The sequence below is a fragment of the Scyliorhinus torazame genome, chromosome 13 (assembly GCF_047496885.1).
Source record: "Scyliorhinus torazame isolate Kashiwa2021f chromosome 13, sScyTor2.1, whole genome shotgun sequence".
In the NCBI taxonomy this organism is placed as follows: Eukaryota; Metazoa; Chordata; class Chondrichthyes; order Carcharhiniformes; family Scyliorhinidae; genus Scyliorhinus; species Scyliorhinus torazame.
Window position 1 is genome coordinate 117,815,913 of NC_092719.1, and position 19,148 is coordinate 117,835,060.

Genomic DNA, 19,148 nt, shown 5'->3' on the forward strand with positions numbered 1-19,148 from the left:
GGCGAAGAGGGGGAGGGGGGGCGAAGAGGGGGAGGGGGGCGAAGAGGGGGGCGAAGAGGGGGGCGAAGAGGGGGAGGGGGCGAAGAGGGGGAGGGGGGCGAAGAGGGGGAGGGGGGCGAAGAGGGGGAGGGGGGCGAAGAGGGGGAGGGGGGCGAAGAGGGGGAGGGGGGGCGAAGAGGGGGAGGGGGGCGAAGAGGGGGAGGGGGGCAAAGAGGGGGAGGGGGCGAAGAGGGGGAGGGGGGCGAAGAGGGGGAGGGGGGCGAAGAGGGGGAGGGGGGCGAAGAGGGGGAGGGGGGCGAAGAGGGGGAGGGGGGCGAAGAGGGGGAGGGGGCGAAGAGGGGGAGGGGGCGAAGAGGGGGAGGGGGCGAAGAGGGGGAGGGGGCGAAGAGGGGGAGGGGGCGAAGAGGGGGAGGGGGAGAAGAGGGGGAGGGGAGAAGAGGGGCGAGGGGGAGAAGAGGGGGGAGGGGGTAGAAGAGGGGGGAGATGGGGGGGAGGGGGAGGGGAGGGGGAGAAGAGGGGGGAGGGGGTAGAAGAGGGGGAGGGGAGAAGAGGGGCGAGGGGGAGAAGAGGGGGGAGGGGGGAGAAGAGGGGGGAGATGGGGGGGAGGGGGAGGGGAGGGGGAGAAGAGGGGGGAGGGGGTAGAAGATGGGGAGGGGGAGAAGAGGGGGGAAGTGGAGAAGAGGGGGGAGGGGGAGAAGAGGGGGAGAAGAGGGGGGAGGGGGAGAAGAGGGGGGAGGGGGAGAAGAGGGGGGAGGGGGAGAAGAGGGGGGAGGGGGAGAAGAGGGGGGAGGGGGAGAAGAGGGGGGAGGGGGAGAAGAGGGGGGAGGGGGAGAAGAGGGGGGAGGGGGAGAAGAGGGGGGAGGGGGAGAAGAGGGGGAGGGGGAGAAGAGGGGGAGGGGGAGAAGAGGGGGAGGGGGAGAAGAGGGGGAGGGGGAGAAGAGGGGGAGGGGGAGAAGAGGGGGAGGGGGAGAAGAGGGGGAGGGGGAGAAGAGGGGGAGGGGGAGAAGAGGGGGAGGGGAGAAGAGGGGGAGGGGGAGTAGAGGGGGAGGGGGAGAAGAGGGGGAGGGGGAGTAGAGGGGGAGGGGGAGAAGAGGGGGAGGGGGAGAAGAGGGGGAGGGGGAGAAGAGGGGGAGGGGGAGAAGAGGGGGGAGGGGGAGAAGAGGGGGAGGGGGAGAAGAGGGGGAGGGGGGGAAGAGGGGGGAGGGGGAGAAGAGGGGGGAGGGGGAGAAGAGGGGGGAGGGGGAGAAGAGGGGGGGAGGGGGAGAAGAGGGGGAGGGGGAGAAGAGGGGGAGGGGGAGAAGAGGGGGGAGGGGGAGAAGAGGGGGAGAAGAGGGGGAGGGGGAGGGGGAGAAGAGGGGGAGGGGGAGGGGGAGAAGAGGGGGGGAGGGGGAGAAGAGGGGGGAGGGGGAGAAGAGGGGGGAGGGGGAGAAGAGGGGGGAGGGGGAGAAGAGGGGGGAGGGGGAGAAGAGGGGGGAGGGGGAGAAGAGGGGGGAGGGGGAGAAGAGGGGGGAGGGGGAGAAGAGGGGGGAGGGGGAGAAGAGGGGGGAGGGGGAGAAGAGGGGGGAGGGGGAGACGAGGGGGGAGGGGGAGACGAGGGGGGAGGGGGAGAAGAGGGGGAGGGGGAGAAGGAGGGGAGGGGGAGAAGGAGGGGGAGAAGAGGGGGAGGGGGAGGGGGAGAAGAGGGGGGGAGGGGGAGAAGAGGGGGGAGGGGGAGAAGAGGGGGGAGGGGGGAGAAGAGGGGGGAGGGGGAGAAGAGGGGGGAGGGGGAGAAGAGGGGGGAGGGGGAGAAGAGGGGGGAGGGGGAGAAGAGGGGGGAGGGGGAGAAGAGGGGGGAGGGGGAGAAGAGGGGGGAGGGGGAGAAGAGGGGGGAGGGGGAGAAGAGGGGGGAGGGGGAGAAGAGGGGGGAGGGGGAGAGAGGGGGGAGGGGGAGAAGAGGGGGGAGGGGGAGAAGAGGGGGGAGGGGGAGAAGATGGGGGGGAGAACAGGGGGAGGGGGCGAAGAGGGGGAGGGGGTAGAAGATGGGGGGGAGAAGAGGGGGAGGGGGGAGGTGGAGAGGAGGGGGAGAAGAGGGGGAGAAGAGGGGGGAGGGGGAGAAGAGGGGGAGGGGGAGAAGAGGGGGGAGGGGGAGAAGAGGGGGAGGGGGAGAAGAGGGGGAGGGGGAGAAGAGGGGGAGGGGGAGAAGAGGGGGGGGGAGAGGGGGAGAGAGGGGGAGAAGAGGGGGAGAGAGGGGGAGAAGAGGGGGAGGGGGAGAAGAGGGGGGAGGGGGAGAAGAGGGGGAGGGGGAGAAGAGGGGGAGGGGGAGAAGAGGGGGGAGGGGGAGAAGAGGGGGGAGGGGAGAAGAGGGGGGGAGGGGGAGAAGAGGGGGGGAGGGGGGAAAGAGGGGGGAGGGGGAGAAGAGGGGGAGGGGGAGAAGAGGGGGAGGGGGAGAAGAGGGGGGAGGGGGAGAAGAGGGGGGTGGGGGAGAAGAGGGGGGAGGGGAGAAGAGGGGGAGGGGGAGAAGAGGGGGAGGGGGAGAAGAGGGGGAGGGGAGAAGAGGGGGAGGGGGAGAAGAGGGGGAGGGGGAGAAGAGGGGGGAGGGGGAGAAGAGGGGGGAGGGGGAGAAGAGGGGGGGGGGTGAGAGGGGGGAGGGGGAGAAGAGGGGGGAGGGGGAGAAGAGGGGGGAGGGGGAGAAGAGGGGGGAGGGGAGAAGAGGGGGGAGGAGGAGAAGAGGGGGGAGGGGGAGAAGAGGGGGGAGGGGGAGAAGAGGGGGGAGGGGGAGAAGAGGGGGGAGGGGGAGAAGAGGGGGGAGGGGGAGAAGAGGGGGAGGGGGAGAAGAGGGGGGAGGGGGAGAAGAGGGGGAGGGGGAGAAGAGGGGGAGGGGGAGATGAGGGGGAGGGGGAGAAGAGGGGGTGGGGAGAAGTGGGGGAGGGGAGAAGAGGGGGGAGGGGAGAGGAGGGGGGAGGGGGAGAAGAGGGGGGAGGGGGAGAAGAGGGGGGAGGGGGAGAGAGGGAGAGGGAGAGAAGAGGGGGGAGAAGAGGGGGGAGGGGGGAGAAGAGGGGGAGGGGGAGAAGAGGGGGAGAAGAGGGGGGAGGAGGGGGGAGGAGGGGGAGAAGAGGGGGGAGAAGAGGGGGGAGGAGGGGGAGGAGGGGGAGAAGAGGGGGGAGGGGGAGAAGGGGGGGAGAAGAGGGGGAGGGGGAGAAGGGGGGAGAAGAGGGGGGAGGGGGAGAAGGGGGGGAGAAGAGGGGGGAGAAGAGGGGGAGGGGGAGGGGGGAGGGGGGAGACGAGGGGGAGGGGGAGACGAGGGCGAAGAGGGGGAGGGGGGGGCGAAGAGCGGGAGGGGGGCGAAGAGCGGGAGGGGGGCGAAGAGGGGGAGGGGGGCGAAGAGGGGGAGGGGGGCGAAGAGGGGGAGGGGGGCGAAGAGGGGGAGGGGGGCGAAGAGGGGGAGGGGGGCGAAGAGGGGGAGGGGGAGAAGAGGGGGAGGGGGAGAAGAGGGGGGAGGGGGGAGAAGAGGGGGGAGGGGGGGAGAAGAGGGGGGAGAGGGGGGAGAAGAGGAGGGGAGAGGGGGGAGAAGAGGAGGGGAGAGGGGGGAGAAGAGGAGGGGAGAGGGGGGAGAAGAGGGAGAGGGGGGAGAAGAGGGGGAGGGGGGAGAAGAGGGGGGAGAAGAGGGAGAGGGGGGAAGAAGAGGGGGGGGATGGGGAGAAGAGGGGGGAGAAGAGGGGGGAGGGGGGAAGAGGGGGGATGGGGGGAGAAGAGGGGGGAGAAGAGGGGGGAGGGGGGAGAAGAGGGGGGAGGGGGGAGAAGAGGGGGGAGGGGGGAGAAGAGGGGGGAGGGGGAGAAGAGGGGGGGAGAAGAGGGGGGAGGGGGAGAAGAGGGGGGAGGGGAGAAGAGGGGGAGGGGGAGAAGAGGGGCGAGGGGGAGAAGAGGGGGGAGGGGGGAGAAGGGGGGAGGGGAGGGGGGAGAAGAGGGGGGAGGGGGTAGAAGATGGGGGGAGAAGAGGGGGAGGGGGGAGAAGAGGGGGAGGGGGAGAAGAGGGGGAGGGGAGAAGAGGGGGAGAAGAGGGGGAGGGGGAGAAGAGGGGGGAGGGGGAGAAGAGGGGGGAGGGGGAGAAGAGGGGAGAAGAGGGGGGAGGGGGGAGAAGAGGGGGGAGGGGGAGAAGAGGGGGGAGGGGGAGAAGAGGGGGGAGGGGGAGAAGAGGGGGGAGGGGGAGAAGAGGGGGGAGGGGGAGAAGAGGGGGAGGGGGAGAAGAGGGGGAGGGGGAGAAGAGGGGGAGGGGGAGAAGAGGGGGAGGGGGAGGAGAGGGGGAGGGGGAGAAGAGGGAGAGGGGGAGAAGAGGGCGAGGGGGAGAAGAGGGGGAGGGGGAGAAGAGGGGGAGGGGGGAGAAGAGGGGGAGGGGGAGAAGAGGGGGAGGAGAGGGGGAGAAGAGGGGGAGGAGAGGGGGAGGGGGAGAAGAGGGGGAGGGGGAGAAGAGGGGGAGAAGAGGGGGAGAAGAGGGGGAGAAGAGGGGGAGGGGGAGAAGAGGGGGGAGGGGGAGAAGAGGGGGAGGGGGAGAAGAGGGGGAGGGGGAGAAGAGGGGGGAGGGGGAGAAGAGGGGGGAGGGGGAGAAGAGGGGGGGAGGGGGAGAAGAGGGGGGGAGGGGGAAAAGAGGGGGGAGGGGGAGAAGAGGGGGAGGGGGAGAAGAGGGGGAGGGGGAGAAGAGGGGGGGAGGGGGAGAAGAGGGGGGAGGGGGAGAAGAGGGGGGAGGGGGAGAAGAGGGGGGAGGGGAGAAGAGGGGGAGGGGGAGAAGAGGGGGAGGGGGAGAAGAGGGGGAGGGGGAGAAGAGGGGGAGGGGGAGAAGAGGGGGGAGGGGGAGAAGAGGGGGGAGGGGAGAAGAGGGGGGAGGGGGAGAAGAGGGGGGAGGGGGAGAAGAGGGGGGAGGGGGAGAAGAGGGGGGAGGGGGAGAAGAGGGGGGAGGGGAGAAGAGGGGGGAGGAGGAGAAGAGGGGGGAGGGGGAGAAGAGGGGGGAGGGGGAGAAGAGGGGGGAGGGGGAGAAGAGGGGGGAGGGGGAGAAGAGGGGGAGGGGGAGAAGAGGGGGAGGGGGAGAAGAGGGGGAGGGGGAGAAGAGGGGGAGGGGGAGAAGAGGGGGAGGGGGAGAAGAGGGGGAGGGGAGAAGAGGGGGGAGGGGGAGAGGAGGGGGGAGGGGGAGAAGAGGGGGGAGGGGGAGAAGAGGGGTGAGGGGGAGAAGAGGGGAGAGAAGAGGGGGGAGAAGAGGGGGGAGGGGGGAGAAGAGGGGGAGGGGGGAGAAGAGGGGGAGAAGAGGGGGGAGGAGGGGGGAGGAGGGGGAGAAGAGGGGGGAGAAGAGGGGGGAGGAGGGGGAGGAGGGGGAGAAGAGGGGGGAGGGGGAGAAGGGGGGGAGAAGAGGGGGGAGGGGGAGAAGGGGGGAGAAGAGGGGGGAGGGGGAGAAGGGGGGGAGAAGAGGGGGGAGAAGAGGGGGAGGGGGAGGGGGGAGGGGGGAGACGAGGGGGAGGGGGAGACGAGGGCGAAGAGGGGGAGGGGGGGGCGAAGAGCGGGAGGGGGGCGAAGAGCGGGAGGGGGGCGAAGAGGGGGAGGGGGGCGAAGAGGGGGAGGGGGGCGAAGAGGGGGAGGGGGGCGAAGAGGGGAGGGGGGCGAAGAGGGGGAGGGGGGCGAAGAGGGGGAGGGGGAGAAGAGGGGGAGGGGGAGAAGAGGGGGGAGGGGGGGAGAAGAGGGGGGAGGGGGGGAGAAGAGGGGGGAGGGGGGGAGAAGAGGGGGGAGAGGGGGGAGAAGAGGAGGGGAGAGGGGGGAGAAGAGGAGGGGAGAGGGGGGAGAAGAGGAGGGGAGAGGGGGGAGAAGAGGGGAGAGGGGGGGAGAAGAGGGGGAGGGGGGAGAAGAGGGGGGAGAAGAGGGAGAGGGGGGAAGAAGAGGGGGGGATGGGGAGAAGAGGGGGGAGAAGAGGGGGGAGGGGGGAAGAGGGGGGATGGGGGGAGAAGAGGGGGGAGAAGAGGGGGGAGGGGGGAGAAGAGGGGGGAGGGGGGAGAAGAGGGGGGAGGGGGGAGAAGAGGGGGGAGGGGGGAGAAGAGGGGGGAGGGGGAGAAGAGGGGGGAGAAGAGGGGGGAGGGGGAGAAGAGGGGGGAGGGGAGAAGAGGGGGAGGGGGAGAAGAGGGGCGAGGGGAGAAGAGGGGGGAGGGGGGAGAAGGGGGAGGGGGGAGGGGAGGGGGGAGAAGAGGGGGGAGGGGGTAGAAGATGGGGGGAGAAGAGGGGGAGGGGGGAGAAGAGGGGGAGGGGGAGAAGAGGGGGAGGGGGAGAAGAGGGGGAGAAGAGGGGGAGGGGGAGAAGAGGGGGAGAAGAGGGGGGAGGGGGAGAAGAGGGGGGAGGGGGAGAAGAGGGGGGAGGGGGAGAAGAGGGGGAGGGGGAGAAGAGGGGGAGGGGGAGGAGAGGGGGAGGGGGAGAAGAGGGAGAGGGGGAGAAGAGGGAGAGGGGGAGAAGAGGGCGAGGGGGAGAAGAGGGCGAGGGGGAGAAGAGGGGGAGGGGGAGAAGAGGGGGAGGGGGAGAAGAGGGGGAGGAGAGGGGGAGAAGAGGGGGAGGAGAGGGGGAGAAGAGGGGGAGAAGAGGGGGAGAAGAGGGGGGAGGGGGAGAAGAGGGGGGAGGGGAGAAGAGGGGGGAGGGGGAGAAGAGGGGGGAGGGGGAGAAGAGGGGGGAGGGGGAGAAGAGGGGGAGGGGGAGAAGAGGGGGAGGGGGAGAAGAGGGGGAGGGGGAGAAGAGGGGGAGGGGGAGGAGAGGGGGAGGGGGAGAAGAGGGAGAGGGGGAGAAGAGGGAGAGGGGGAGAAGAGGGCGAGGGGGAGAAGAGGGCGAGGGGGAGAAGAGGGGGAGGGGGAGAAGAGGGGGAGGGGGAGAAGAGGGGGAGGAGAGGGGGAGAAGAGGGGGAGGAGAGGGGGAGAAGAGGGGGAGAAGAGGGGGAGAAGAGGGGGGAGGGGGAGAAGAGGGGGGAGGGGGAGAAGAGGGGGGAGGGGGAGAAGAGGGGGGAGGGGGAGAAGAGGGGGGGAGGGGGAGAAGAGGGGGGGAGGGGGAGAAGAGGGGGGAGGGGGAGAAGAGGGGGGGAGGGGAGAAGAGGGGGGAGGGGGAGAGAGGGGGGAGGGGGGAAGAGGGGGGAGGGGGAGAAGAGGGGGGAGGGGGAGAAGAGGGGGAGGGGGAGAAGAGGGGGGAGGGGGAGAGAGGGGGGAGGGGGAGAAGAGGGGGGAGGGGGAGAAGAGGGGGGAGGGGGAGAAGAGGGGGGAGGGGGAGAAGAGGGGGGAGGGGGAGAAGAGGGGGGAGGGGGAGAAGAGGGGGGAGGGGGAGAAGAGGGGGGAGGGGGAGAAGAGGGGGAGGGGGAGGGGAGAAGAGGGGGGAGGGGGAGAAGAGGGGGAGGGGGAGAAGAGGGGGGAGGGGGAGAAGAGGGGGGAGGGGGGAGAAGAGGGGGGAGGGGGGAGAAGAGGGGGGGAGGGGGGGGAGAAGAGGGGGGAGGGGGGGAGAAGAGGGGGGAGGGGGAGAAGAGGGGGGAGGGGGGAGAAGAGGGGGGAGGGGGGAGAAGAGGGGGGAGGGGGGAGAAGAGGGGGAGAAGAGGGGGGAGGAGGGGGAGAAGAGGGGGAGAAGAGGGGGGAGGAGGGGGAGAAGAGGGGGGAGGAGGGGGAGAAGAGGGGGGAGGAGGGGGAGAAGAGGGGGGAGGAGGGGGGGAGGGGGAGAAGAGGGGGGAGGAGGGGGGGAGGGGGAGAAGAGGGGGGAGGGGGAGAAGAGGGGGGAGGGGGAGAAGGGGGGGAGAAGAGGGGGGAGGGGAGAAGGGGGGGAGAAGAGGGGGGAGGGGGAGAAGGGGGGAGAAGAGGTGAGAAGAGGGGGAGGGGGGAGGGGGGAGACGAGGGGGAGGGGGAGACGAGGGCGAAGAGGGGGAGACGAGGGCGAAGAGGGGGAGACGGGGGCGAAGAGGGGGAGGGGGGCGAAGAGGGGGAGGGGGGCGAAGAGGGGGAGGGGGGCGAAGAGGGGGAGGGGGGCGAAGAGGGGGAGGGGGGCGAAGAGGGGGAGGGGGCGAAGAGGGGGAGGGGGGCGAAGAGGGGGAGGGGGGCGAAGAGGGGGAGGGGGGCGAAGAGGGGGAGGGGGGCGAAGAGGGGGAGGGGGGCGAAGAGGGGGAGGGGGCGAAGAGGGGGAGGGGGGCGAAGAAGGGGAGGGGGCGAAGAGGGGGAGGGGGGCGAAGAGGGGGAGGGGGGCGAAGAGGGGGAGGGGGGCGAAGAGGGGGAGGGGGGCGAAGAGGGGGAGGGGGGCGAAGAGGGGGAGGGGGGCGAAGAGGGGGAGGGGGGCGAAGAGGGGGAGGGGGGCGAAGAGGGGGAGGGGGCGAAGAGGGGGAGGGGGGCGAAGAGGGGGAGGGGGGCGAAGAGGGGGAGGGGGCGAAGAGGGGGAGGGGGCGAAGAGGGGGAGGGGGGCGAAGAGGGGGAGGGGGCGAAGAGGGGGAGGGGGCGAAGAGGGGGAGGGGGCGAAGAGGGGGAGGGGGAGAAGAGGGGGAGAAGATGGGGAGGGGGAGAAGAGGGGCGAGGGGGAGAAGAGGGGGAGGGGGTAGAAGAGGGGGGAGATGGGGGGGAGGGGAGGGGAGGGGGAGAAGAGGGGGGAGGGGTAGAAGAGGGGGAGGGGAGAAGAGGGGCGAGGGGGAGAAGAGGGGGGAGGGGGGAGAAGAGGGGGGAGATGGGGGGGAGGGGGGAGGGGAGGGGGAGAAGAGGGGGGAGGGGGTAGAAGATGGGGAGGGGGAGAAGAGGGGGGAGGGGAGAAGAGGGGGGAGGGGAGAAGAGGGGGAGAAGAGGGGGGAGGGGGAGAAGAGGGGGGAGAAGAGGGGGGAGGGGGAGAAGAGGGGGGAGGGGGAGAAGAGGGGGGGAGGGGGAGAAGAGGGGGGAGGGGGAGAAGAGGGGGGGAGGGGGAGAAGAGGGGGGGAGGGGGAGAAGAGGGGGGGAGGGGGAGAAGAGGGGGGAGGGGGAGAAGAGGGGGGAGGGGGAGAAGAGGGGGGAGGGGGGAGAAGAGGGGGGAGGGGGGAGAAGAGGGGAGAAGAGGGGGGAGGAGGGGAGAAGAGGGGGAGGAGGGGAGAAGAGGGGGGAGGAGGGTGAGAAGAGGGGGGAGGAGGGTGAGAAGAGGGGGAGGAGGGGGAGGAGGGGGAGGAGGGGGAGAAGAGGGGGGAGGGGGAGAAGGGGGAGAAGAGGGGGAGAAGAGGGGGAGGGGGAGAAGGGGGGGAGAAGAGGGGGGAGGGGGAGAAGAGGGGGAGGGGAGGGGGGGAGGGGGAGGGGGGAGATGAGGGGGAGGGGGAGACGAGGGCGAAGAGGGGGAGACGGGGGCGAAGAGGGGGAGGGGGGCGAAGAGGGGGAGGGGGGCGAAGAGGGGGAGGGGGGCGAAGAGGGGGAGGGGGGCGAAGAGGGGGAGGGGGGCGAAGAGGGGGAGGGGGGCGAAGAGGGGGAGGGGGGCGAAGAGGGGGAGGGGGGCGAAGAGGGGGAGGGGGGCGAAGAGGGGGAGGGGGCGAAGAGGGGGAGGGGGGCGAAGAGGGGGAGGGGGGCGAAGAGGGGGAGGGGGGCGAAGAGGGGGAGGGGGCGAAGAGGGGGAGGGGGGCGAAGAGGGGGAGGGGGGCGAAGAGGGGGAGGGGCGAAGAGGGGGAGGGGGGCGAAGAGGGGGAGGGGGCGAAGAGGGGGAGGGGGCGAAGAGGGGGAGGGGGCGAAGAGGGGGAGGGGGAGAACAGGGGGAGAAGATGGGGAGGGGGAGAAGAGGGGCGAGGGGGAGAAGAGGGGGGAGGGGGTAGAGAGGGGGGAGATGGGGGGGAGGGGAGGGGAGGGGGAGAAGAGGGGGGAGGGGGTAGAAGAGCGGGAGGGGAGAAGAGGGGCGAGGGGGAGAAGAGGGGGGAGGGGGGAGAAGAGGGGGGAGATGGGGGGGAGGGGGGAGGGGAGGGGGAGAAGAGGGGGGAGGGGGTAGAAGATGTGGAGGGGGAGAAGAGGGGGGAGGTGGAGAAGAGGGGGGAGGGGGAGAAGAGGGGGGAGGGGGAGAAGAGGGGGGAGGGGGAGAAGAGGGGGGAGGGGGAGAAGAGGGGGGAGGGGGAGAAGAGGGGGGAGGGGGAGAAGAGGGGGGAGGGGGAGAAGAGGGGGAGGGGGAGAAGAGGGGGAGGGGGAGAAGAGGGGGAGGGGGAGAAGAGGGGGAGGGGGAGTAGAGGGGGAGGGGGAGAAGAGGGGGGAGGGGGAGAAGAGGGGGGAGGGGGAGAAGAGGGGGAGGGGGAGAAGAGGGGGAGGGGGAGAAGAGGGGGAGGGGGAGAAGAGGGGGAGGGGGAGAAGAGGGGGAGGGGGAGAAGAGGGGGAGGGGGGGGAAGAGGGGGGAGGGGGAGAAGAGGGGGGGAGGGGGAGAAGAGGGGGGAGGGGGAGAAGAGGGGGGGAGGGGGAGAAGAGGGGGAGGGGGAGAAGGGGGGAGGGGGAGAAGAGGGGGGAGGGGGAGAAGAGGGGGGGAGGGGGAGAAGAGGGGGGTAGTAGGAGAAGAGGGGGGTAGGGGAGAAGAGGGGGGTAGGGGGTAGGGGGAGAAGAGGGGGGTAGGGGGAGAAGAGGGGGGTAGGGGGAGAAGAGGGGGAGGGGGGGAGAAGAGGCGGGGAGGGGGGAGAAGAGGAGGGGAGAGGGGGAGAAGAGGAGGGGAGAGGGGGGAGAAGAGGAGGGGAGAGGGGGGAGAAGAGGGGGGTAGGGGGAGAAGAGGGGGGGAGGGGGGAGAAGAGGGGGGAGGGGGAGGGGAGAGGGGGGAGAAGAGGAGGGGAGAGGGGGGGAGAAGAGGAGGGGAGAGGGGGGAGAAGAGGGGAGAGGGGGGAGAAGAGGGGGAGGGGGAGAAGAAGGGGGAGAAGAGGGAGAGGGGAGAAGAAGAGGGGGGGATGGGGAGAAGAGGGGGGAGGAGAGGGGGAGGGGGGGAAGAGGGGGGATGGGGGGGAGAAGAGGGGGAGGGGGGAGAAGAGGGGGGAGGGGGAGAAGAGGGGGAGGGGGAGAAGAGGGGGAGGGGGAGAAGAGGGGGAGGGGGAGAAGAGGGGGAGGGGGAGAAGAGGGGCGAGGGGGAGAAGAGGGGGGAGGGGGGAGGGGGAGAAGAGGGGGGAGGGGGAGAAGAGGGGAGAAGAGGGGGGAGGAGGGGAGAAGAGGGGGGAGGAGGGTGAGAAGAGGGGGGAGGAGGGTGAGAAGAGGGGGAGGAGGGGGAGGAGGGGGAGAAGAGGGGGGAGGGGGAGAAGGGGGGGAGAAGAGGGGGGAGGGGGAGAAGGGGGGAGAAGAGGGGGGAGGGGGAGAAGGGGGGAGAAGGGGGGAGACGAGGGGGAGGGGGGGAGACGAGGGCGAAGAGGGGGAGACGGGGGCGAAGAGGGGGAGGGGGGCGAAGAGGGGGAGGGGGGCGAAGGGGGGGAGGGGGGCGAAGAGGGGGAGGGGGGCGAAGAGGGGGAGGGGGGCGAAGAGGGGGAGGGGGGCGAAGAGGGGGAGGGGGGCGAAGAGGGGGAGGGGGGCTAAGAGGGGGAGGGGGACGAAGAGGGGGAGGGGGGCGAAGAGGGGGAGGGGGGCGAAGAGGGGGAGGGGGGCGAAGAGGGGAGGGGGGCGAAGAGGTGGAGGGGGGCGAAGAGGGGGGCGAAGAGGGGGGCGAAGAGGGGGAGGGGGGCGAAGAGGGGGAGGGGGGCGAAGAGGGGGAGGGGGGCGAAGAGGGGGAGGGGGGGCGAAGAGCGGGAGGGGGGCGAAGAGGGGGAGGGGGGCGAAGAGGGGGAGGGGGCGAAGAGGGGGGAGGGGGGCGAAGAGGGGGAGGGGGCGAAGAGGGGGGAGGGGGCGAAGAGGGGGGAGGGGGGAGAAGAGGGGGGAGGGGGGAGAAGAGGGGGGAGATGGGGGGGAGGGGGAGAAGAGGGGGGAGGGGGGAGAAGAGGGGGGAGATGGGGGGGAGGGGGAGGGGAGGGGGAGAAGAGGGGGGAGGGGGTAGAAGATGGGGGGGAGAAGAGGGGGAGGGGGAGAAGAGGGGGAGGGGGGAGAAGAGGGGGAGGGGGGGAGAAGAGGGGGGGAGGTGGAGAGGAGGGGGAGGGGGAGAAGAGGGGGAGAAGAGGGGGGAGGGGGAGAAGAGGGGGGAGGGGGAGAAGAGGGGGGAGGGGGAGAAGAGGGGGGAGGGGGAGAAGAGGGGGAGGGGGAGAAGAGGGGGAGGGGGAGAAGAGGGGGAGGGGAGAAGAGGGGGAGGGGGAGAAGAGGGGGAGGGGGAGAGAGGGGGAGGGGGAGAAGAGGGGGAGGGGGAGAAGAGGGGGAGGGGGAGAAGAGGGGGAGGGGGAGAAGAGGGGGAGGGGGAGAAGAGGGGGAGGGGGAGAAGAGGGGGAGGGGGAGAAGAGGGGGAGGGGGAGAAGAGGGGGAGGGGAGAAGAGGGGGAGGGGGGGAAGAGGGGGGAGGGGGAGAAGAGGGGGGGAGGGGAGAAGAGGGGGGAGGGGGAGAAGAGGGGGGAGGGGGAGAAGAGGGGGAGGGGGAGAAGAGGGGGGAGGGGGAGAAGAGGGGGGAGGGGGAGAAGAGGGGGTAGGGGAGAAGAGGGGGGTAGGGGGAGAAGAGGGGGGTAGGGGGAGAAGAGGGGGGTAGGGGGAGAAGAGGGGGGTAGGGGGAGAAGAGGGGGGTAGGGGGAGAAGAGGGGGGGTAGGGGGAGAAGAGGGGGGTAGGGGAGAAGAGGGGGGGTAGGGGAGAAGAGGGGGGAGGGGGGGAGAAGAGGGGGGAGGGGGGGAGAAGAGGGGGGAGGGGGGAGAAGAGGAGGGGAGAGGGGGGAGAAGAGGAGGGGAGAGGGGGGAGAAGAGGAGGGGAGAGGGGGAGAAGAGGGGAGAGGGGGGAGAAGAGGGGGGTAGGGGGAGAAGAGGGGGGGAGGGGGGAGAAGAGGGGGGAGGGGGAGGGGAGAGGGGGGAGAAGAGGAGGGGAGAGGGGGGAGAAGAGGAGGGGAGAGGGGGGAGAAGAGGGGAGAGGGGGGAGAAGAGGGGGAGGGGGGAGAAGAGGGGGATGGGGGAGAAGAAGGGGGAGAAGAGGGAGAGGGGGGAAGAAGAGGGGGGGATGGGTAGAAGAGGGGGGAGAAGAGGGGGGAGGGGGGGAAGAGGGGGGATGGGCGGGAGAAGAGGGGGAGGGGGGAGAAGAGGGGGGAGGGGGAGAAGAAGGGGGGGAGAAGAGGGGGGAGGGGGAGAAGAGGGGGGAGGGGGAGAAGAGGGGGAGGGGGAGAAGAGGGGCGAGGGGGAGAAGAGGGGGGAGGGGGAGAAGAGGGGGGAGATGGGGGGGAGGGGGAGGGGAGGGGGGAGAAGAGGGGGGAGGGGGTAGAAGATGGGGGGGAGAAGGGGGGAGGGGGGAGAAGAGGGGGAGGGGGAGAAGAGGGGGAGGGGGAGAAGAGGGGGGAGGTGGAGAGGAGGGGGGAGGGGGAGAAGAGGGGGAGAAGAGGGGGGAGAAAAGCGGGGGGGAGAGAGCGATTGGGAGGGGGTGGGGGGAGAATAGGGGTGAGAAGAGGGGGGGTGGGAGGGAAAAGAAGGGGGTGGGGGGAGAAGAGGAGGTGGGGGGGAGAAGAGGGGGGAGGGAGGAGAAGAGGGGGGTGGGGGAAGAGGGGGGGTTGTGGGGGAGAAGAGGAGGGGTGGGGGGTAGAAGAGGGGGGGTGGGGGGAGAAAAGCGGGGGGGGAAGAAAAGCGGGGGGGGAGAAAAGCATGGGGGAGAAAAGTGGGGGGGGAGGAAAAGCAGGGGGGGAGAAAAGCGGGGGGGGGAGAAAAGCAGGGGGGAGAAAAGCAGGGGGGAGAAAAGCAGGGGGGGGAGAAAAGCAGGGGGGGAGAAAAGCAGGGGGGAGAAAAGCAGGGGGGGAGAAAAGCAGGGGGGGAGAAAAGCAGGGGGGGAGAAAAGCAGGGGGGAGAAAAGCAGGGGGGGGGAGAAGATCGGGGGGGAGAAGATCGGGGGGGAGAAGTTCGGGGGGGGAGAAGTTCGGGGGGGGAGAAGTTCGGGGGGGGAGAAGTTCGGGGGGGGAGAAGTTCGGGGGGGGAGAAGTTCGGGGGGGGAGAAGTTCGGGGGGGGAGAAGTTCGGGGGGGGAGAAGTTCGGGGGGGGAGAAGTTCGGGGGGGGAGAAGTTCGGGGGGGGAGAAGTTCGGGGGGGGAGAAGTTCGGGGGGGGAGAAGTTCGGGGGGGGGAGAAGTTCGAGGGGGGGAGAAGTTCGAGGGGGGGAGAAGTTCGAGGGGGGAGAAGTTCGGGGGGGAGAAGTTCGGGGGGGGAGAAAAGCGGGGGGGAAAAAAGCGGGGGGGAGAAAGGCGGGGGGAGAAAGGCGGGGGGGAGAAAGGCGGGGGGGGAGAAAGGCGGGGGGGGAGAAAAGCGGGGGGGGGGGAGAAGTTCGGGGGGGGGAGAAGTTCGGGGGGGGAGAAGTTCGAGGGGGGGAGAAGTTCGAGGGGGGGAGAAGTTCGAGGGGGGAGAAGTTCGGGGGGGGAAAAGTTCGGGGGGGGAGAAGTTCGGGGGGGGAGAAGTTCGGGGGGGAGAAGTTCGGGGGGGAGAAGTTCGGGGGGGGAAGGTTTGGGGGGGGAAAAGCGGGGGGGAGAAAAGCGGGGGGGAGAAAGGCAGGGGGAGAAAGGCAGGGGGGAGAAAGGCAGGGGGGAGAAAGGCAGGGGGGAGAAAGGCAGGGGGGAGAAAGGCGGGGGGGGAAAGCGGGGGGGGGGAAAGCGGGGGGGGGGAGAAAAGCGGGGGGGGAGAAAAGCACGGGGGGAGAAAAGCACGGGGGGAGAAAAGCACGGGGGGAGAAAAGCACGGGGGGAGAAAACCACGGGGGGAGAAAAGCACGGGGGGAGAAAGCACGGGGGGGAGAAAAGCACGGGGGGAGAAAAGCACGGGGGGGAGAAAAGCACGGGGGGGGAGAAAAGCACGGGGGGGAGAAAAGCACGGGGGGGAGAAAAGCACGGGGGGGAGAAAAGCACGGGGGGGAGAAAAGCACGGGGGGGAGAAAAGCACGGGGGGGAGAAAAGCACGGGGGGGGGAGAAAAGCACGGGGGGGAGAAAAGCACGGGGGGGGGGGAGAGAAAAGCGGGGGGGGGGGGGGAGAGAAAAGCGGGGGGGGGGGGAGAGAAAAGCGGGGGGGGGAGAGAAAAGCGGGGGGGAGAAAAGCGGGGGGGAGAAGAGCGGGGGAGAAGAGCGGGGGGGAGAAGAGCGGGGGGGAGAAGAGCGGGGGAGAAGAGCGGGGGAGAAGAGCGGGGAGAAGAGCGGGGGAGAGAAAAGCGGGGGAGAGAAAAGCGGGGGTGGGAGAAGAGCGGGGGGGAAGAATAGTGGAGGGGGGAAGAGTAGCGGGGGGTGGAGAATAGCGGGGGGTGGAGAATAGCGGGGGGTGGAGAATAGCGGGGGGTGGAGAATAGCGGGGGGTGGAGAATAGCGGGGGGTGGAGAATAGCGGGGGGTGGAGAATAGCGGGGGGTGGAGAAAAGCGGGGGGCAGAAAAGCGGGGGGGCAGAAAAGCAAGGGGGGTAGAGAAGGGTTTAGAGAAGGGGGTAAGGTGAAGGGGGGTAGAGAAGGGGGGGTAGAGAAGGGGGGTAGAGAAGGGGGGGTAGAGAAGGGGGGTAGAGAAGGGGGGTAGAGAAGGGGGGTAGAGAAGGGGGGGTAGAGAAGGGGGTAGAGAAGGGGGTAGAGAAGGGGGTAGAGAAGGGGGGTAGAGAAGGGGGTAGAGAAGGGGGTAGAGAAGCGGGTAGAGAAGCGGGTAGAGAAGCGGGTAGAGAAGCGGGTAGAGAAGCGGGTAGAGAAGCGGGTAGAGAAGGGGGTAGAGAAGCGGGTAGAGAAGGGGGGTAGAGAAGGGGGGTAGAGAAGAGAGGTAGAGATGGGGGGGGTAGAGAAGGGGGTAGAGAAGGGGGTAGAGAAGGGGGTAGAGAAGGGGGTAGAGAAGGGGGTAGAGAAGGGGGTAGAGAAGGGGGTAGAGAAGGGGGTAGAGAAGGGGGTAGAGAAGCGGGTAGAGAAGCGGGTAGAGAAGCGGGTAGAGAAGGGGTAGAGAAGGGGTAGAGAAGCGGGTAGAGAAGCGGGTAGAGAAGGGGGGTAGAGAAGGGGGGTAGAGAAGGGGGGTAGAGAAGGGGGGTAGAGATGGGGGGGATTGAGAAGTGGGATTGAGAAGGGGGGTAGAGAAGGGGGGGTAGTAGAGAAGGGGGGTAGTAGAGAAGGGGGGTAGAGAAGCGGGGGTAGAGAAGCGGGGGTAGAGAAGGGGGTAGAGAAGGGGGTAGAGAAGGGGGGTAGAGAAAGGGGGGTAGAGAAAGGGGGGTAGAGAAAGGGGGGTAGAGAAAGGGGGGTAGAGAAAGGGGGGTAGAGAAAGGGGGGTAGAGAAAGGGGGGTAGAGAAAGGGGGGTAGAGAAAGGGGGGTAGAGAAAGGGGGGTAGAGAAAGGGGGGTAGAGAAGGGGGTAGAGAAGGGGGTAGAGAAGGGGGTAGAGAGGGGGGTAGAGAAGGGGGTGTAGAGAAGGGGGTGTAGAGAAGGGGGTGTAGAGAAGGGGGTAGAGAAGGGGGGTAGAGGAGGGGGTAGAGGAGGGGGGTAGAGAAGGGGGGGGTAGAGAAAGGTGGTAGAGAAAGGTGGTAGAGAAAGGGGCTAGAGAAAGGGGGTAGAGAAGGTGGGGGGGTAGAGAAGGAGGGGGTAGAGAAGGAGGGGGTATAGAAGGTGGGGGGGTAGAGAAGGTGGGGGGGGTAGAGAAGGTGGGGGGTAGAGAAGGTGGGGGGTAGAGAAGGTGGGGGGGTAGAGAAGGTGGGGGGGTAGAGAAGGTGGGGGGGTAGAGAAGGTGGGGGGTAGAGAAGGTGGGGGGTAGAGAAGGTGGGGGGTAGAGAAGGTGGGGGGGGGTAGAGAAGGGGTAGAGGGGGGTAAAGAAGGGGGGGTAGAGAAGGGGGGTAGAGAAGGGGGGGTAGAGAAGGGGGGTAGAGAAGAGGGGGGTAGAGAAGAGGGGGGTAGAGAAGAGGGGGGTGTGGAGAAGAGGGGGGTGTGGAGAAGAGGGGGGTGTGGAGAAGAGGGGGGTGTGGAGAAGAGGGGGTGTGGAGAAGAGGGGGGTGTGGAGAAGAGGGGGGTGTGGAGAAGAGGGGTGTGTGGAGAAGAGGGGGGGGTAGAGAAGAGGGGGGGTAGAGAAGAGGGGGGGTAGAGAAGAGGGGGGGGTAGAGAAGAGGGGGGTAGAGAAGGGGGGGTAGAGAAGAGGGGGGTAGAGAAGGGGGGGTAGAGAAGAGGGGGGTAGAGAAGAGGGGGGGTAGAGAAGAGGGGGTAGAGAAGAGGGGGGCATCCATGGAAACGCCTTCAATATGTCAAGGGGAGCTTGGCTGGCGGTCAGCACAATTCACTGGGAGGTGAGGTGGGCTTGCCACCGCCTACAGCAATCCCCAGCTCTCCCTGTGCACTGCAATGCAGCCTCTGAAACTGTTTCCTCCCCCCACTCCCACCGCACCACACACCCCTCAAAAAAAAAACCAATATCCCAACTGTCCCAACAACTCATACTGCCCCATTAACCAGGGGGGCAAAGTCAGCTCATTCCAGGGGGACATAATGTCCAGGCGTCCAGTGATCAGACATAATACATTTGGAAACTGACCTTTGACTTGGGTCTCGTATTCTGTCGTTATCTCTTTGTCCTTTTTGAATTTTCCTTGAGATGACATCCTGGCCGCTGGGTCCAGTTGCAGACACGACCCCCCGTTCTCCTGCCTTTCAGTGGAGCGGACTCCCCTCCTCGCTCGGTTGCAGCTATAGAAGCTGAGACGTTTGCCGGTGTGTGTGTGAGAGAGAGAGAGATCTGGGCGCTGTCTCTAAAAAAACACACTCCGTGTCAGTTTCACGCTTTGAAATTGATCAAGAAAAAAACCCCACCTCCTTCTTCTCCCCCTCTCTTGCCCGCCTAGGGGTGGGTGGGGGAAGAGAGAGAGCAGAGACACACACAATTTAATGCTCTTCCCTTCCTGGCTTCACCATATCTTGAACATTCAGCTTTAGGGGAGGTTTCTGCTGTCCTGGTCTGTGTTGTATTTGCAAAGCCAGCCTTCGGGTCCAACCTTCAGCAGAAATGCAGTCAGCTAGACCACTGTGGTGGGCAAGAGGGCAGCTCCTCACTGTCTGGCTTTCTGTCCCGCTGTCCTGCAGCCCCACATCCTGCTCTGCTCCACTCTCCTCTCGATGCCCCAGCTCTCAAGACACCAAGTCAATCTGTTGGGAAGAACCGAGCTGCATTTGAGGGAGAGAGCTCTTTTTTAAAAAAAATAAAGATGTCTGAATCTGGAGTGTTTCTTTACTGCAGGCAGAGGCAGCTCGTCAGGCGCTCCTCCCACCCCTGTTCAAAGGAGCTGGAATATTATATCCTACAGGACACGCTCTGAATTACACGGCTAGTGTACCTTTATATAACAATGTGACCTAAACTCCAATGGCTGCACCCACATTTAGTCATTTTTTGCACCAGTCCTATCCATATTCCCCCGCCCCTTCTGATGGGCGTTGGGCCGCAGCCTAATTTCTAAGCCTGTCCTTGTGCCTGTTCTCTCTTCGTTTGAAAGTGGACTGGGCAGGCTGTTCGGTCACGGGGGGCGCGATTGGCAACTGGATATCAAAGCTGAGCCCTCCCCTCTCCCCTGATGCCCATAGCCAGGGATTTTCCATGTGGGATAGTGAGGAGGAATGCGGCTGTGTTAACCCAGGGACACTGTCACACGCTGATTATAATAATAATCGCTTATTGTCACAAGTAGGCTTCAATGAAGTTACTTGATGCACCGTCAAGACGAGAAGTGGAAGAATCGAGGCTTTATTGAGCAAGATGTTGTGCCTCCTGTAGCTGGAACCAGAATGGCTGCAGTGGAGAGCACACACATTTATACGCTGCCTGCTGGGCGGAGCCAGCAGGCAGGGATTTACCATTGTACCCTTAATATACGGGCAGTGCCATAATACATATAATATGCCACTAGTGGTGACTACCAAATAACTGTGAAAAATCCCTAGTCGCCACATTCCGGCGCCTGTTTGGGAAGGTCGGTACGGGAATTGAACCCGCGCTGTTGGCCTTGTTCTAAATTACAAGCCAGCTGTTTAGCTCACTGTGCTAAACCAGCCCCTGTGCTGAACCAGATTATGATGGGACAGCTAGCCGCAGCAAGGCCAGCTCAGCCCCATTGTCTAATTGATCGCAAACAACATGAGGGGACTGAGATTTGCGATATTATTTATGAACCATA

The 19,148-nt window shown here is 68.3% G+C and overlaps 1 protein-coding gene across 3 annotated transcripts in view; it reads right to left on the bottom strand.

The window, feature by feature from the left end:
- The window catches only part of srgap3 (SLIT-ROBO Rho GTPase activating protein 3), a 978,679-nt gene extending 960,336 nt beyond the window's left edge, over nucleotides 1–18,343 (bottom strand). For 2 of the 3 annotated variants that reach the window (XM_072472097.1, XM_072472095.1), the window contains exon 1: nucleotides 17,516–18,343. In XM_072472097.1, coding sequence (XP_072328198.1) covers nucleotides 17,516–17,582 — 67 coding nt within the window. In that variant the 5' untranslated portion in view covers nucleotides 17,583–18,343. The remainder of the gene's footprint in view (nucleotides 1–17,515) is intronic. The other variant, XM_072472098.1, reaches the window with a different exon arrangement.
- Nucleotides 18,344–19,148: the final 805 nt, after the last annotated feature.